This window comes from Mastomys coucha, unplaced genomic scaffold (assembly GCF_008632895.1).
Source record: "Mastomys coucha isolate ucsf_1 unplaced genomic scaffold, UCSF_Mcou_1 pScaffold15, whole genome shotgun sequence".
Classification (NCBI taxonomy): Eukaryota; Metazoa; Chordata; class Mammalia; order Rodentia; family Muridae; genus Mastomys; species Mastomys coucha.
The window spans coordinates 105,576,426-105,595,562 of record NW_022196897.1 but is presented as its reverse complement, the minus strand read 5'-3'; the positions used below and the strand labels follow the sequence as shown (position 1 = coordinate 105,595,562).

Genomic DNA, 19,137 nt, shown 5'->3' with positions numbered 1-19,137 from the left:
AAGGATACTTCATACTCATCAAAGGAAAAATCTAAACTCTCAATTCTGAACATCTATGCTTCAAAATGAAAGGGCACCCACATTCATAAAAGAAACTTTACTAAAGCTCAAAGTACACATTGCGCCTCACACAACAATACTGGGAGATTTCAACACTCCACTTTCATCAATGGACAGATCCTGGAAACACAAACTAAACAGAGACACACTGAATCTAACAGAAATTATGGACCAAATGGATTTAACAGATATCTATAGAACATTTCATCCTAAAACAAAAGAATATACCTTATTCTCAGCACTTAATGGTACCTTCTCCAAAATTGACCATATTATTGGTCATAAAACAGGCCTCAACAGATACAAGATGATTGAAATAATCCCATGCATCCTATCAGATCACCAAGGCCTAAGGCTGGTCTTCAATAGCAACAAAAACAGCAGAAAGCCCACATACACATGGAAGCTGAACCACACCCTACTCAATGATAACTTGGTTAAGGAAGAAATAAAGAAAGAAATTAAAGAATTTTTAGAATTTATTGAAAATGAAGGCACAACATACTCAAACTTATGGGACACAATGAAAACAGTGCTACAAGGAAAACTCATAGCTCTGAGTGCCTCCAAAAAGAAACTGAAGAGAGCATACACTAGCAGCTTGACAGCACACCTGAAAGCTCTAGAACAAAAAGAAGTAAATGCACCCAAGATGAGTAAACAGCAAGAAATAATCAAACTCAGGGCTGAAATCAACCAACAGAAACAAAAAGAGCTATACAAAGAATCAACAAAATCAGGAGCTGATTCTTTGAGAAAACCTACTAGATATATAAACCCTTAGCCAGACTAACCAGAGGGCACAGAGACAGTATCCAAATTAACAAAATCAGAAATGAAAAGGGAGATATAACAACAGAAACTGAGGAAATTCAAAAAATCATCAGATCTGACTACAAAAGCCTATATTCAACAAAACTGGAAAATCTGGACGAAATGGACAATTTTCTAGACAGATACCAAACAACAAAGTTAAATCAGGATCAGATAAGCCATCTAAACAGTCCCATAACCCCTAAAGAATTAGAAGCAGTCATTAAAAGTCTCCCAACCAAAAAAAGCCCAGGACCAGAGGGCTTTAGTGCAGAATTCTATCAGGCCTTCAGAGAAGACCTAATACCAATACTAATCAAACTATTCCACAAAATAGAAACAGAAGGAACACTACCCAATTCGTTCCATGAAGCCACAGTTACACTGATAACAAAGCCACACGAAGACACAACAAAGAAAGAGAACTTCAGACCAATTTCCCTTATGAATATCAATGCAAAAATGCTCAATAAAATTTTCTCAAACTGAATCAAAGAACACATCAAAACGATCATTCACCATGATCAAGTAGGTTTTATGGACTGGCAGGATTAATATAGTAAAAATGGCCATCTCCCCGAAGTGCTCTATGGCTGAACAACATCTCCAGCTCCACTCCTAGAAAACCATCTTACAAATCACTTGTGTGTATAGGAAATGGCATGCACAACTCTCCATATGGTGGTACTCTCATAGCAAAAGATTAAGAAGAAACAATAGCCCAAGGCTCTAGCAAGTGGAGCTGGAACCCAATAAATTATAGTGCATCTACCCAGTGGGATACTGTGAGCATAGAGGGAAATCTCCAAGTCCTGAAGAGGAAGCTTTCCAGACTAAAATGCAAAGTGGACAGAGAGTGGGCACAGAATAATGCATATATGAACTTATTTGTAGGTATAAGAAAAGAGGTGATATAAGAATATATGTAGTTAACAAAAAAAAACACTAGAAGAATACATAAGAAATTAATAAATATGCTTACTTGAAGGGAGAACTGGGATGGAAAAGTAGAGGTGGGGGTAATATTTTAATCTATTTCTTTCTATGTGAGTTCCAAACCAGGTAAGTCAATTATCTTTGAGAGAACACACATTTGAAAATTATTTAAAAGTATTTTGGCTTTTAAAATAAAACAATTTAAATAATTTAATAGTAAATACTAGATTTCCTAAAGAGTATGTTCTTAGCCCCTCAGTTCTCAAAAGCCTAGTGGAAATAATTTGGGAATTCCATCGAGAATTTTTTTCTGGGTGAAATATTTACTTACCTGTAGAAAGCAATCTTGCTACAGTCTTTGAAAATAGTCTTATCCACTGCTTCATCTTCAACACTAAATAAGAAGACATTTTTAAGAAATATATTTTACATAAGAACTGTGAGCTCAATTTTTATACCTTCCCTAATGACAGTATAAATGTGCAAAATGAACTTTTGGAATTTATTCCTTACAGCAAAACTGTGTCACTGCTGTAACATAAGACTTCATGGGGGGACAGAATGTGAGCTGCAGAACAATATCCTTTTGAGAAACCACCAAAATGAACAACAAAATGTTTTCATAGGCTTGGTCTGAAAGCCACAGAAAAGGAGCATTGTCAAGTACGAGGAAGAAAGATAATAGCCACAACACCAAAACCTGAAATCTGAACCAAGCCAAACAAGCGACCTACTCACCTATTTAAAGGGCAGAATATTTTCAGAACATATACTTCCTGAGAGTTTAGACCTGAAGACATGGTGTACCTAAATGTTCTGTTAAAGTCTAACATACAACCACAAGATAAGGCTCCAAATCCTCAAAAAAAAAAAAAAGATATGTGCAGGTGCTAGAGTCAGAATCGGAACAAATACAGAAGGAAAAACTGCTAAGAGGATTTCAACAATCTAGAGGTTAATATTCCTTGACAGTTTCCAGAACTGTATCTGGAATAAAATATAAGAAGATATACATTACTACTATTTATATGTATTTCAATTAGCCTTTCTCTAGTTAAAACAACTATAAGCTAGGCTGGGCAGTGGTGGCGCACGCCTTTAATCCCAGCACCTGGGAGGCAGAGGCAGGCGGATTTCTGAGTTCTAGGCCAGCCTGGACTACAGAGTGAGTTCCAGGACAGCCAGGACTACACAGAGAAATCCTGTCTCAAACAAACAAACAAAACCAACTATAAGCTATAAGGGGGGTGGGAAGCGCTTTGATGAAGAGGTGTAGCTTTCTGCACCTGCAGTTAGCATGATCATGATTTTGAAAGAAGCTAAACTTTATAAAAATAGGTCTGGAGAGACAGAAATTTTTATAGTGAAAAAAAAAAACCCTCATTAAACTCGTTTTTTTGGCACTGTTTATTTTAATCCAGTGTGCAAACATGAGGAGACCTTGCTGTCTTCCGTTTCCAGTTTCGAAGAATGAGCCTTGGAACAGCACAGGCAGAGATGAAACCACCTCGATAGGGGGAGGGGCAGCCCGCTTAAAATCCATGTTTTAAGAGCTTGGAAGGCAACTTTTCCACGGCTAAAGTTATCTAATCTTCCTGAAAGTACTTTACAAGAGGGGTTAGCTATTAACATTACCCAAATCCCTGCAGAACCAATAAAGAACTACGAAGCAAACAGAAAGCATTCAAGGAAGTGCTTTTATATGTAAGTGAAGCCATCAAAGCTAGAAGGTTGCTTTGGAGTCAGTTCTTGCGGGGATCAATTGCCCTTTACCTGATTTCCTCTTTCTCAGTTGCTTCCATGGCTTCCCTGTTAACTCTGCCTGGCTCCTAACTCTCAGGCCCCAGTCTCAGGCGATCTTTAAAAACCGGTAACAAGCAGGCTTGCTAAGTTATAACCGGTACTTCATCACAGTCAAGAGTCCCCTTCGGGCAGAGTCCGATCTTAATTTTTTTTTTCACCTGATATTTTCTCAAGCGTAAACCAGCGTGTTTACAGGGATAATATTCTTGGTAAATAGTTCTTGGTTGAGAGTAGCTGATGAACCTTGCTTTTATTGGCGGAGAAGAGGTGCTCGCTGCCCTAGAGGTTAAAATCTAGAGTGTGAGAAACAGGAAGCACCAATAAGGGCCGGTCTCAGTGGCTGTCACTCTACAATACCGAAAGCTGACCTGATCTCTCCTCACTTTTAGTTTTGAGTGGGGAGTGCAGTCTGGATCACTGCTGGACGCCGATGTCGCCTGTCAAACTGTGCTGCAGCTGACCCACTGTCTTTCAGGGTCAAAAGGGACTTTGGAGCTCAGGAATCGTTTCTACTCCAGCCCTGCCACATTCCAGGTTCTGTGTCCACAGCTCGACAACAGAGAACTCAATGCTGGATGTCAATCATGCATCCAGTGTGCGCGCTTCTACAGACGTCTGACCGGCGCCTGACCTTGACTTGGAAAGGACGAGGGGCGAGAAGAAGCAGGGAAAGCAAAGACTTGACCGCTGCACTGAGTTCCTTTAAGGGCTGGAAGAACAGAGGGCACTGGGTCTCAAAACTCTACTAGTTCAACTCCAGGGCACGCCTGCGCAGTCGGCTCAAAGTTTCTGGGGCGCTCTTAGGGTTGGAGGGAAAGAACCACAGTTTCAAGGACCCGGATAATCCCGCCCACAAAGCAGCGCCGGAAGAGGGTGGGACGAGCCGGAAGAAGGCGGAACTACCTAGCCGGAAGGAGGCTCAATGCTTTGGCTAGGCGCTTCATGGCTGTGAAGATGGCGGTGGCTGCGTGGCTTCAGGTGTCTCCTGTTATTTTTCTTCTTTTAGGGGCGCAGCCGTTCCCATTGTCGTTTCTTGGTGCAGGTCCAGCACCCGTGTTTGCTGCAGATAGATCCAAGTGGCACATTCCGATGCCGTCGGTGAGTGTTGGAGTCGCTACTGAGGCTGGAGGGGGTAAGAGGTGAGGCTATGGTGGCCCAAGGGGTCCAGGAAGGTTTCTGGAAAGTCGGGTTCCTAAAGTGAGTGGGATACCCAGAGCGTAGCTGCCCACGGGTTCTCACCTGCCCAGAGCTGAGAGCTGAGCTGTTTGCTGTAGGCTTAGAGGAGTGTCAGAGCCAAGCGTGTTCTTACCGGGAAAGTAACAGAACTTTGAGCATCGAACTTAATACACAGGTAGAGATAGTAGTTTCTCTTTCAGCTAGAATGTTACAAAATCCAGGAACCTCGGATTGGATGAAAGGGGTGTGTGACTAGAAACTTTATTTTTAGCTCCTGTGTGTGTGTGTGTGTGTGTTTGTAAAAATAGATCTAGGGATAAAGTGATTTGATTTGGTTTAAACTTCGAAAGGTTTTTGTAATTAGGGGACTTGGAGATTAGAAAAAAATGCATTTTAACATGGAAATGGCCAAAACGAAACTATTCTAAAATGTATGGTAAGGGTAGTCTTTTGTTTGGATAATTAACTGATAGGTCAACCCGTTCCCCTCCCAGTTTTAGAATCTCGTTTGACTAAGTATAGTACTTTGAAACACAAAAACTAGATTTTGGTGAGAACTGCTTTAAATACCATTAGCCATCTTGTTGACCTATTTGTTTTATTTATTTTTTTGTCCTGTTCACTGTACATTTATATGGCAAATATTACAGGTTTTATTCACGTTCATTGTACATTTATATGGCAAATATTACAGGTTTTATTCACGTTGGTAAAGGTTTTTGGGTAGTTTTCTGTTTGTTACTGAACTGATTAATAGTTAAGTCCTTTTACATTTAAAAGTAAAACTGCTGAAAGGTTATTCAAAAGTAATGATCGGTTGTTCTGAGGGATGGTTAGTGAGTATAAAAAGGAACTGTCCATCTCATGCTACTTTTAAGTTAGGTTGAAATTTGTAGCAGCTCCGGCTTATAGTCCCTGCTTTATGTCCTGTGGAGTGACAAGAGCCAATAGTTAGGATATGATTGACTTTCACTAAAAGAAATGTTGTTACTGTCTTTTTGAATATTTTATAAATGTAGGTATTAATATTCTGTCTTGAAAATGGAAATGCCCTGATGTTAATTATCTTCCCTTTATCTTTTCAGGGGAAAAGTTATTTTAATTTTGGAAAGATTCTTTTCAGAAATACTACCATCTTACTGAAATGTGAGTTTTTAAACTTCATTAAGTTATTTGGACCTTTTAAAATTAGAAAATTATCCTCTACCTTAGTTTGCTTTTGTATGTTCATGCATTTGTGTGCATATAGGAACATGTATGCATATGTGTGTGAAGGTCAGAGGTTAATTACTTGTGTCTTCCTCAGTTGCTTTCACTCCTATTTTTTGAGGCAAGAATTCTCTTCCTGAACTTGGAGCTTGAGGTTTGGCTAGACTGGCTGACCAGTGAGCCTAAGGGATCTGCCTCCCTGTTTCTCTGGCACTGGAATTACAGGCATGGATTTTTGCATGAATACTAGGGATCTGAACTCAGGTCCTGATACTTGCTGTAGCAAGCAAGCATTTTACCAACAAAGCCATCTCCCTAGCCCCTTCATGTATTTTTAAGTCCAGAACTTTAATAACTTGGCACTGTTTAGATAAAAACATTTAGTTTATAAAGTCATATCTGTGAGTATTATTCTGAGTACTTGATATGAATTTTTATTGTCTTATTCTTTTGTTTTTCAGTTTGTTATGTTTGTATAGATACACTATTATATGTAGCTTATATTATATATTTGTATTACATACTTAATGTATACTTTATTGAATTTATATTGACTATTACATTATACAATGTGTATATTTATGTACATAAATTATATATTTAATCACATTTTAGCTGAATTATATTTAATTTTGTTTGTTGAGTGCTTACATCATTTTTAAATCTGTTCTGAGTCAGAGCAAGATTTTGTTCTTGTGTGCTTGTTAGCTGTTTACCGAAAACATGGCCCAAGATTGTGAGACCATTGACTAAGATACTCAGTATGTTTACCAAGGGAGTGTTTAACTCTTCAAGGAACACTGAGTTCAGGGATATTACCAGGAAATAGGGATTGTATAGAAGAAAACCAGTTTTTCTAGTAAGAGAAACACAGGATCTTGAGCTGTCTAGTGTGTACTCAAACTTCCTTTTTTTTTTTTTTTTTTTTTTTTTTTTTTTTTTTTTTTTTTTTTTTTTTTTTTTTTTGGTTTTTGGTTTTTGGTTTTTTGGTTTTGGAAGTACATGATCTGGGTATTTCTGCTTTTGAGATGGAGATAGTATTCTAGATCATCACTGTCATGTGACCCTTTTTGTTTGTTTGTTTGTAGACAGGGTTTTTCTCTGTAGCTTTGTGGCTGTCCTGGAATTTGCTCTGTAGACCAGACTGGCCTGGAATTCACTGAGATCCATCAATCTCTGCCCCCCAAGTGCTGGGACTAAAGGTGGTGTACCACCACTTCTCTGTTTTTTTTTAAATAGGTTCTTACTATGTAGCTCAAAGCCAGCCTTTAGGCTCAGTTTCTCAAGTGCTAGGATTATTAGATATGAATTACCAAATCTTGATTCATGTGGCTGTTTTTGAGCATGCCTTTCTCCCTGAAAATGCAATTAAATTGGGTGATTTTATTCTTTGGTTTAATAAGTGGTTGTAAAATAACTTCTGTGTGCTGAGTACTCTTAGGTACCAGAGAAGTGGTAGAAAACCTCTCTTCTCTCACTGAGCTTACACTCTAGTGGGAGTGAAAGGAGCAGGTAAAATTCCTGTGAAGAATATACTCGTGATCGTTAGTTTTAATTGTCAACAGCACAACTTAGAATAACTTGGGAAAAGAATCTCAATGAGGGGTTGTCTAGATTAGGTTGGTCAGTGTGTGTGTGTGGGGGGGGTTGTTCTGATTGTGTTAATCATTGTGGGAAGTTCAACCAAAATGTAGGCAGGCCCATTCCCTGGGCTTGGGTCCTGAAACGGGTAGGAGAAATCTGAATTGAGCAGCATGAGGGCATGCATTAATTCTCCCTCCTTGTTTTGGGTGTGGATGTGATGTGATTAGCTGCCTTGACGTCACTCTGATGATGGAGTGAACTTGGGATTTTATGCTAAAATAAACCCTTTCTTCCCCAAGTTATTTTTTGTCGGGATGTTTTATCCAGCCACAGAAAAACACTTGGACAATACTACATCTGTGAAAATGTCTTCTAATGACTTAAACTTGATTTCACCCAGTTTACTCTTGTCTTGTGAGGTTGGTTCACTGACTATTTACTCATAGCTGTGAGGAGTAGAAGGATGCAGTTGTTTAGCACAGCTTGATGGTTTGTGTTGTACCCCTCTATGTACTCTTTTTCTAGTTTGTTTTTGACCTCATGGTATTTCACCAATCTGTATATTTAAAAATGTCAACATTTTGTTGTTTTTTTGAAAGATCCAAGGTTCTTTAAATCTTGTTTTTAGTGTTTTCTTTGTTATCTCTGTATTTTATTATATTTGTCTACCGTCTTTGATTTTATACTTTACAATTATGGTGTATGTCTTCCATAGATTAGGTAGGACCATGTTCTTTGTCTCTCAAGGCTTATAGTTCAAAGTTCTAAACATTGTCTTACCTGTCCTTTAATACTTAACTTTTATGTTTGTTACAAAATTCCCAGCATATCTTTTTTTAAGACCTAAAAAAATTCATCTATCTATCTATCTAATCTATCCCCTTATTTTCTGTATCCTTGTGAATGAGGGCATTGTAGGGCTGGTGAGATGGCTCAGCGGTTAAGAGCACCGACTGCTTTTCCAAAGGTCCTGAGTTCAAATTCCAGCAACCACATAGTGGCTCACAACCACCCGTAATGAGATCTGACATCCTCTTCTGGTGTGTCTGAAGACAGCTACAGTGTACTTATTTATAATAATAAATAAATCTTTAAAAAATAATAATAATTTAACAAACTCTTTAAAAGGTTATTTGAAAAAAACCATTTAAAACAAAGCTAGAAACCTTTTCATTTATTTGCTTATTTTTATTGTCTTAACATTTTAATTAATTAGTTTTTGGTTTTTGAGAGTCTTTCTATGTAGTCCTGGTTATCCTAGAACTTACTATGTAGACCAGGCAGGCCTGGAACACACAGAGATCTGCTTGCCTCTGTCTCCCAAGTGCTAGGATTCAAGGTGTGGGTTATAGCCTCCTGGTTGCATCTTTTGTTATGAATTAAAGTAGATTCCTGGGGCTGGAAAGATGGATTGGTGGTTAAGACCACTTGTGCTTGCAGAAGACCCAAGTTTAATTCTCAGTACCCCAAATGATGATTCACAACTGTTCATAACTCTAATTCCAGGATACATATGATACAGACATACATGTGAGTAAAATACACATAAAGTAAATAAATCAATAAAAAAGAAGATTCCTAAATGTAGTCATACTGATTTTTTTGTTACACTTGCAAAAATTAAGGAATCTTTAGTATTTTGTTTCATCCAAAGCTGGAATCAAAAAGGAAGTTTTGACTAGCTGTTTGTTTTGTTGTGATCCAGAAGTTAAATTATAAATGCAGTCATGCATTTTTTGTTTTTTTTTTTTGTTTTGTTTTTGGAGACAGAGCCTCAGGTAGCTGAAGTTAGCCCTGAACTCCTGATTCTCCTGTTTCTACCTTTTAAGTACTAGAATTACAGGCAAGCAATACCCCGTCCTGCCATCATGTTTATTTTTGGCATGTTTACACAGAGAAGTCTCTGGTATCTTGCCCTGCCTCTCTCAGGACAGTTGGATTTACCTTCTCACATCCGCAGAGTGGTGCTTTGGTTCTTTACAATATCAAGTTCCAAGTTCCAAACTGTGTGTGGTTTTGTGTGTGTGTGTAATATGGTGTGTGTATGTGTGTGTGTATATATGTATGTGTGTATATGCATGTTCAGGTGTTTGTATGTGTGAGCCTGTGCAGGTCAGGGAAGGATGTCAAGTGTATATCTGTCTCCACTTTATTCCCTTGAAACAGGGTCTCTCACTGAACCTGGAGCTAAGTTGGTGGTATCAATAAGGGTAGACAGGGGGTATCAGTTCAGATGCTCAGGAACTAGAGTAACAGACAGCCATGAACAACTACGTGGGTACTAGAAACTCAACCTTGGTCTTCTGGAAGAACAGCCAGTGCTCCTTACTGCTGAGCCATTTCTTTGTGCATTCTTGCCAATTTTCAAAGTCCAAGCTATGCATGAATTTTCCTCTCATGAGGTCTGTTTGAAAACCATTTAACAATCATGAATATTACACTATCCTTTATACTGTTTTTCTTTATTTCTCCAGTAAAATTGTGAACTTTTAAAAGATCTTTGATCATTTGTTCTTCTCCATTCTCCTCTTAATCTAACACTCAAATATTGAACCTTTGTATGTATGTGTTCTGCCTGGTAAATACTTGAATAGTACAGAAGTCTAGACATTTGAGGTTCTGGGACAAAGAAATAGGCCTACAGTCCAAAGAGGTTAAAGAAAGAAAACCTGCTTAGCTACTATTTCTGAGGCAGCAGTGATGTTATCTAAAGGCTACTTAGGAATCTGGGTATGTAGCTCACTCCTGTAGTCTCAATATTTGGGAGGCTGCAACGGAGGGATGGCCATGAATTTGAGGCCAGCCTGACCTTAAATCCTGCCTAAAAACAAACATAAGAAAAAAGAACAAGGGGGCTGGTGAGATGGCTCAGCGGGAAAGGGCACCGACTGCTCTTCCAAAGGTCATGAGTTCAAATCCCAGGAACCACATGGTGGCTCACAACCACCCATAATGAGATCTGACACCTTCTTCTGTTGGTCTGAAGACAGCTACAGTGTACTTATAGTATATGTAGAAAGAAAAGAGGGAAAGAGAAAGAATAAATAAATCTTAAAAAAAAGAAAAGAAAAGAAAAAAGAACAAGAGGAACTCCGCCAGCCCAGTGGCTCAGGTTCCTTCCGGTCTGGGCTGGTGCCCTGAGAAGACCTTGGGCGCAAGCTCTGAAGCCAGTCCCACAACACCCAGAGGAAGCTCCACTCCAGGCAATCTAACACGCCCAGGATCAGAGGTGAGGAGGACACAGCATCTGCCCAACACCAGGAGTAACTGGGACCAGTGGGACCCAGGCACACAGGAACTCCACCAGCCCAGTGGCTCGGGTTGCTTCCGGTCTGTCTGGGCCTGCTGGTGCCTTGAGCAGACCTTGGGCGCAAACTCTTTAGCCAGTCCCAAAACACCCAGAGGAAGCTCCACTCCTAGGCACTCTAACAAGCCCAGGGACACAGGATCCCAGAATCACAGGATCACAGAGACAGCCTGACTCTGAGGAGTTGTGATACAATCAGGATCACAGGAAGGACAGGCTCCAGTCAGATTTAGCAAGGGCAGGTAGAACTAGAGATAACCAGATGATGCAGGACAATCATAAGAATATAAGCAACACAAACCAAGGTTCCTTGGCATCATCAGAACCTAATACTCCCACCATCCTGGACACACCATCACACCGGAAAAGCAAGATTCAGATATAAAATCACTCCTCATGATGATGATACAGGCCTTTAAGAAAGACATAAATAGCACCCTCAAAGAAATATAGGAGAACACAGGTAAACAGCTTGAAGCCCTTCAAGAGGAAACACAAAAATCCCTTAAAGAACTACATGAAAACACAATCAAACAGGTGAAAGAAAGGAGCAAAACCATCCAGAATCAAAAAATGGAAATAGAAACAATAAAGAAATCAGAGAGACAACCCTGGAGATAGAAAACCTAGGAAGGAAATCAGGAGTTGTAGATGCAAGCATCACCAACAGAATACAAGAGATAGAAGAGAGAATCTCAGGGGCAAAAGACACCATAGAAAACATTGACACAACAGTCAAAGAAAATGCAAAAAGCAAAATACTTCTAACCCAGAACATCCAGGAAATCCAGGATGCAATGAGAAGATCAAACCTAAGGATAATAGACATAGAAGAGAATGAAGACTCCCAAGGTAATGGGCCAGTAAATATCTTCAATAAAGTTATAGAAGAAAACATCCCTAACCTAAAGAAGGGATACCCATGAACATACAAGAAGCCTACAGAACTCCAAATATACTGGACCAGAAAAGAAATTCCTTCCGTCACATAATAATAAAAACACCAAATGTACTAAATATAGAAAGAATTTTAAAAGCGGTAAGGGAAAAAGGTCAAGTAACATATAAAGGCAGGCCTATCAGAATTATACCAGACTTTTCACCAGAGACTATGAAAGCTAGAAGATCCTGGGCAGATGTCATACAGATCCTACAAGAACACAAATGCCAGCCCAAGCTACTATACCCAGCAAAACTCTCAATTACCATAGATGGAGAAAACAAGGTATTCAAAACAAAATATGACAAAACAAAATTTATACAATATCTTTCCACAAATCCAGCCCTACAAAGGATAATAGATGGAAAACATACACATGAGGAGCAAAACTACACCGTGGAAGAACCAAGAAAGTAATCTTTCAACAAATCCACACAAACCTAATTCCACCTCTTACAACAAAACAACAGGAAGTGACAATTACTTTTTCTTAATATCTTAATATGAAAATTAATATTACCAACATATCCTAATCGATTGAAATCCAAAAATATGAGGAATTAGAAATTTGTTGATTGTCATCCAATGGTCTCTCTAATTTGGTAACTGGAGAAATAGGTCCAATATTGTACAATCCATATAAACTTTCAGCTTGTTTATTCACGACAGTGTCTTGCTGTGTACAACATAAGGGTCTTGAAATCTTGCTTCTCCTATCTCAGCCTCTATTAATAGTATTGTTTATTTCATGTTTTTACAGTATACTATAGTTTTCAGAACAGCTTACATATTTCAGAAGTATTTGTATACCCAAAAGAAATGTAGACAATTAAATTGGGAGGGGGCTTGTAAGAGAACAACAAAGAGTGAGACTGAATGCTTTGCTTGACGTTTGTAACTCGTGTATCAAGTTTGAAGAAGAGGACTTTATAAGTTACTCTTCCTCTGAGATGAATGCTTTTCCAAATTATCACAGCCAATGAACCAGATTTTTACCCTCACCTAATGTCTGTGCTCCCCTCCAAGCAGAACCACTGTTCATTGAAACAGTTGGTGAATGACTTTATGGATACACCATCTTAATACACACAACATTTCTTAAATGAATGTAACCTGTTCTCTGTGGACTAAGAATAAAGTCACTCACTCAAGTCAAATAGCTTTGAGCATAGCAGGAAGTCTGTACCCAAAAATCATGCCTACAATTCATTCCTTGGTGCAGCAGAACTGTCAACTCTCAGCTTAGCTATGATGGAGGTAAAATCCTTTGGTGATATGAGGGTCATTGAAGTACAGCCTTATTACAATGAAATCCAATGTCTAAAAATTATTCTTATTTTGGGCTTATACCACAGTAAGAGCCAAGATTTTAAGCTCTACTAAATTCAAAACAAACAAACAAAAAGACTTTATGTATTTATGTTCATTTAAGAAAATACTAGTAGTGATGTATTAATTTGAAATATACAGTTAATATGTTTAGAGTTATTTAAAATTTACATTGAAAAATATATATTTTCAGTATTGCTATAGACAAGCATCTATATAAGACTGTTAAATTGATTGTTGTTTTATATCAAACAACTTTTATAATACTCATTTTTATTGTTAGAATATTTTATAAATTTTAAAGAATATGACAAAAAAGGATATTGCAGGTATTGAAGGGGGTTCTCTGGTACAAAAGGGAAACAGGAATGTGATTTAATTCTATTTACTTAAAATATTTTTTAAATGTTAACAAATTCAGATAAATTGAAATCATGTAACTTTTCTCATCATAATGCAGTAAAACTTAAAAAAAAAAAAGAAATGAAAAAAGAACAAACAATTCTTATGTGACAAACAGTTCTTTGTGTGACCCAGGTTCCTTACGTTTAAAGAATATTGAGTATCTAAGCTAGGGTGGAAAATAGAAAGAATATCAGATAGAAGAGAGATGCTGAAAGAATGCTGCATTTGTAATCCTCTCGTGTTTACAATGATTTCTTCTTTCATAGTTGATGGAGAGCCTTGTGACCAGCCTTTGAATATAACCTGGTTTCTGAAAAGTGCTGATTGCTACAATGAAATCTACAATTTCAAGGTAAAGAACATGAAATTATAGGCATTTCCTGTGACTTCATGGTAATCTGGTCCCAGCCTCCTAACTTTACAGAGAAAGATTAGTGTGTAGTTGTGGTCCATCCAAGCTGAAACCATAGCCACGAGTCTCAGTCTGCAGACCTGTGTCAGCAGTTCTCAGACTTTCAGTCTCAGAATTCATAACCTTTAAAAAATTGCGGGCTTAAAAAGCCTTTCTTAGGAATTGTTTTTTAAACATTTGAGTTTATTTTGGTGTTGGTACAAACATAAGCCATGACATGAGTATGCATATCAGAAGACAACTTGTGTAAGTTCTAGGGACTGAACTCAGGCCACCAGACTTGGCAGCAGGTTCCTTTACTTGCTGAGCAATCTTTCTGGGTCCTCTACAAGGCTTTTGTTTGGTTGGTTTTCTCTTTTAGAAATTAAAACAAGGGCTAAAGAGATGGGTCAGTGGTTAAGAGCACTGGCTGCCCTTCCATAGGACCTGAGTTCAGTTCTCAGGACTCACATGCTAGCTCACAACTTTCCATAACTTCAGCTCCAGGAGATCTGACTCCCTTTTCTGGTCTTTGCAGGCACCAGACATATATTTAGTGCACAGATGTACACATAGCAAAAACACTCATACATATAATATAATAAAATATTTTTTTTTTTTTTTTTTTTTTGGTTTTTTGAGGCAGGGTTTCTCTGTGTGGCCCTGCCCTGGCTGTCCTGGAACTCACTCTGTAGACCAGGCTGGCCTCGAACTCAGAAATCCGCCTGCCTCTGCCTTCCAAGTGCTGGGCTTAAAGGCGTGCGCCACCACCGCCTGGCAATAATTTTTAAATAGAAATTTAAACAAAATATTGAGATATTCATTGTTTTAAAGTAGCAATAATAAGCTCATTATATATTCATTTAAGTAACATTTTTTTTTCTAAGATGGGGTTTCTCTGTATTGCTATCTATAGACCAGGTTGACCTCGAATTCACAGATCCACCTTCCTTTGCCTTCCAAGTGCTGGTATTAAAGGCATGTGCTATCACCACCTGGTATAAGTAACATTTTTAATGAATATAAATTTTTAAAAAATTAATGGATAAGCCAATATACAATTATAATATAATATTCCCAGGTGTTTATTGTACTTTTAAAGCTTTTATTAAAGCTTTGTTTTTATTTTATGTTTCTATATTTTATGTGTCTGTGTACCACATGTGTATAGTACTCTTGAAGGCCAGAGGAGAGTGTCAGAATCTCTGGAAATGGAGTTACAGAAAAGCTGTGACCTTGCACGTGGGTATCGGGAATTGAATGCAGGTCCCCCAGAAAAGCAGCCAGTGCTCTTAAGTGCTGAGCTGAGCCTGATTTTATGCAGTGGGAGTGTAAAACAGGGCTCATTCATGCTAGGCAAACAAGGCTACATCCCCAGCTTCTGTAGTGAAGTGTTACAGGAGTGTTGGCAATTGCTTTCACTTTCATTATATAATGTTGGAATGATTTCAGTGTTAAGAGCAGAGGACGTGAGTTTTGTTTTGAGCACCCAATTAAACAGCTCAAAACTTCCTGTAACTCCAGCTAAAATCCTGTAGCTTCCATGGGTACTCCCTGTTTTACACAGGATTACAAATTTACATATGTCTGTGTTTGTGTGTTATAATACCTATGTATGTTTGGAATAATATCATAGGAAGGAATGAAAATACTGAAGAATTTAGAGAAATGATGGTTCTAGAATTTGGTTTAAAATATTGACCTTTTTCTCTTAATCACAAATTAAACTAATTCTAGAAAGTTTTTACATTTGAAATTTCGTGTAACCTAGTCAAGAATTTAGGTTCTATTTACATAAGATATGCAAATAGTTATTTTCCGGTTGCTGCAAGATAAAAATAAGTATGGAGATGGGACTGGAGAGATGGCTCGGTGGTTGGTGTGTACTGCTCTTACAGATGACTTGAGTTCAGTATCCAGTACCCAGCCTGCTTATAGCCAACCTGCTTGTGACTGATTCAGGGGATCTGAGGCTTCTGGCATAATCACATAAATTTACACATATGGACACATACTTGTTTATAAGTATGGGGATAATGGTTGGAGATATGATATGAATGTGGCCTGGGTATGGGAGAAAAATCACAACTGATAAATGATATTTTCTTTTGTAACTATCAGAAATGGGCTATGATTGGCAACAATTTTACATCCCAAGCTTATGAACATAAATGTAGATTTTGTTGACTTGGTCAAGTAACTTAAATGTATTTTCATGTGATAAAAACTCTTTGTATCTGAAAATTTACTAGTCGTTCTAGAATTCTTTGAGAAGTACCCTTTTTTTGTGAGCCAAAGATGATAATTCTATAGTTATTTTAAAGGTGTGTGTGTTTCTGTGTGTGTGTTCTTATCCAGGTGTGTAGGCCAGAAGACAGCCTCGGGTGGTGTTCAGATGCCATCATGTTTTCAAGACAAGGTTTCTCATTGGCCAGCTCTCATCAAGCAGGCTATGCTGGCTGGCCAGCCAGTGAGTCCCAGGCCCAGCCTGTTTCCACCTGTTATGCAGGAGGATTGCAAGGACTCCCCTCCACACCCAGATTGTTTTACATAGGTTTTGAGGCCCAATCTCAAATGTTTGTACTTTTACAGCAAACACTTGAGCAACCAATGTCCCCAGGCTTCTCCTGTTGGTTTTAAAAATGGCAGTTATATTTGTACTACAGGTTGACTCTTTGTCCTCCAAATTCTTGATTTGCAACAGGTGAACTAAAACTTTGTATTTTTTCTGTTTTTCTAGGCAGATGAAGTAGAGACATACTTGGAAAATCTCAAGGAAAAAAAAGGCTTGTCTGGAAGATATCAGACATCATCAAAATTATTTCAGAACTGTAGTGAACTGTATAAAGCACAGGTAAACTCCGACAGTGGTTAGAAGGAAAGAGAGATGGTGAAGAAAAAAAGTAATGTCTGAATCTCTCTTGTGTCCATTGTTTATCTGCTAGTTCTGTCTTCTAGAAGAGATCTCAATACTATGAAGGAAAGCTGCACTTTCCTCTTTGTTATCAGCAGATTCTTACAAAGGTTACATTGCCACCTTAACCATGTCTGAAGACTAGATTGGGTGGCTCTGAGTTCATTCACGTTGCCAGCCATCACCATTGTCCATTGCAGACTTTATCCTGCTGAACTGAGTGGAGTCTGTACCATCACCATGCTCCCCTCTAGGCTATTTTTTTGCCCCTATGTATTTGACAATTCTGGATGTCATAGAGGAATTTGAGTTTTCTCTGTTTTCTAGGATCACCTACCAGTGTTGCAGCATGTGCCCAAATTTGATCCCCTTTTAGGGCTGAATTCTATTATTTTATATAACACATTTTATTTATCTGTTCATCTGTTGATAGTTATTTAACAAAGAAATTTTTTAGTTGATATATCTTCAGATAATTAGGTTTTAAGTTTTATTATTATACATCTGAAATCAAAAGGTTTGAGTTCTATACTTTGTGTAAAGGGGAGAGTGACATATATAGAGAGAGGTGAATAATATAGATGACTATACATTTATAATGCTTATATAAATATAATCACAAATGCTATTTTTTATTTGAAATTCTAGTTTTTTAAAGTTTGTGAGGTGTGTGTGTACACAAGCCTCTAGTGTATATGCTGGTGCTCTTGTCTAAGTGGAGGCCAGAGTTTGACATAGACTTTCTTCCTCATTCACTTCTACCTTATTTCATTGTATTTTAGTTTATCTTTTGAGACAGTGTTACTCATGGTACCTAGCACTTGCTGCTTTAGGTAGATGGCGTGGCAAGTAAACTCCTGGGATGGGATCTACTTGTCTCTGCTTCTCTTATCCTGGGGTTACATATTCATACCACTGTGCTTGGCTTTGTATGTGGTTGCTGGGGTTCCAAGCTGGGGTCCTCATGCTTGAGCATCAAGCATTTTTTTTCTCTGAGCCATCCATTGCCCAGACCTGAAATTCAAATTTTTTTCTTTTCTTTTAGAAATGGGAGATAACACCAAATTTTGGATGGAAAAATTTTAGAATGTAGGAAAGTTTGAGTATTGAAAAGAATTATTGTTAACAGCAGCTTCACTTTGTCTTTGTTTCATTTGCTTGGATACATTTAGCAAATGCTTCAAAGTAGTATACAGTACACTAGAAGGTAGGTTATCTACTCAATTAGAAGTAATGGATTGAAGATTATAATTTAATAATTGACGAATGAAGTAATTGATAATTAATTTTGAAGGTCTTGTCATAGCTTAGACCTTATGGGAAGTAGAGAACTTTTTAAATGGTATCAAATTGATAGCAAACAGAAGAAACTGTAACATCGAGTAATTCTCTTGCGTTAGTTCTTTAAATTCATTTCTTCAGCTAGAGGGGTTGGTTGGGTTTGATTATAGAAAGTGGCTTGCTGCATCCTGTTACTCTGTAACAGGGCTGCTGTAGTCTTTTTAGAGTCATAGGATAGATACACTTCTGTTGGTTAGGGTTCCTGCCTTCTAGTCTATTGTAAGCATTGAATTGTACAATCCAGCTGCTGAGGAAGTAAAGTACCTCAGCTAGTCCTTAAGGCTTGTTCCTCATTCTGCCTACCTCCCCACCACCTGACACATGACTGTCTAATGGTTTGACATCCACAGTTGCCCACTCATGGAAAGACTCAGAGGCACTTATGTTCTGTGGGCCGTAATGCTCAGCAGGTTTTCTCCACTTGTTTCTGGTTCGTTGGAAGTTTTTGTGTCTGCTGGTGCTGTTGTTTTTACTGCAGTGGGATATGTTTTGCTTTAACCATTTCTACATATTTTGAGCTATACATTTGTTATTTATACATCTTCAATTTAAATTTTTTATAGAGCTTTTCTGGGGATCTTACGCACCGACTTCCTCTTTTAGGAGAAAAACAGGAGGTAATTGTTTTTCCTTACATATTTCTGAGAGCAATGTAAAAACTGGGAATTTTTTCTTAATTTTCTTTTCTGTTTTAATGTTTAAAGGCTAAGGAGAATGCAACAAATGTTACCTTTACTGGAGACAAAATTGTAAGTATTTGGGCATTGGAGCAGTAGCAGATATGTTTCATATTTGAATAGTTTTCTTTCATTCTTATAACATTTAAGAAGGAAATTGAGACTAGAAACTGGATACCAAAATAGTGGTAATGGCTGTTTATAGGTGACACTCCAAGTGGTTTTTTCTTTTCTTTTTTTTTTTTTTTTTTT

General features: G+C 37.9%; 2 protein-coding genes across 7 annotated transcripts in view; one reads left to right on the top strand and one right to left on the bottom strand.

Annotated features, from left to right (window-relative positions):
- The window catches only part of Ganc (glucosidase alpha, neutral C), a 57,599-nt gene extending 52,884 nt beyond the window's left edge, over positions 1-4,715 (bottom strand). Inside the window, exons 1-2 of one of the 2 annotated variants that reach the window (XR_004118807.1) lie at positions 3,583-3,898; positions 2,141-2,203 (exon numbers count right to left, since the gene is read on the bottom strand). Coding sequence is in view for 1 of the 2 variants with exons in the window: in XM_031371595.1 (XP_031227455.1) it covers positions 2,141-2,203; positions 3,583-3,611 (92 nt within the window). In the remaining variant the exon portion in view is untranslated. Of the gene's footprint in view, positions 1-2,140; positions 2,204-3,582 lie in introns of both variants that reach the window. The other variant, XM_031371595.1, reaches the window with a different exon arrangement.
- Tmem87a (transmembrane protein 87A) overlaps positions 4,447-19,137 on the top strand; it is a 50,643-nt gene continuing 35,952 nt past the window's right edge. For 3 of the 5 annotated variants that reach the window (XR_004118808.1, XR_004118809.1, XM_031371613.1), the window contains exons 1-6: positions 4,521-4,710; positions 5,874-5,934; positions 13,829-13,914; positions 16,694-16,807; positions 18,772-18,825; positions 18,913-18,957. Coding sequence is in view for 3 of the 5 variants with exons in the window: in XM_031371613.1 (XP_031227473.1) it covers positions 4,555-4,710; positions 5,874-5,934; positions 13,829-13,914; positions 16,694-16,807; positions 18,772-18,825; positions 18,913-18,957 (516 nt within the window). In the remaining 2 variants the exon portion in view is untranslated. Of the gene's footprint in view, positions 4,711-5,873; positions 5,935-13,828; positions 13,915-16,693; positions 16,808-18,771; positions 18,826-18,912; positions 18,958-19,137 lie in introns of all 5 variants that reach the window. The other 2 variants (XM_031371612.1, XM_031371611.1) reach the window with 2 other exon arrangements.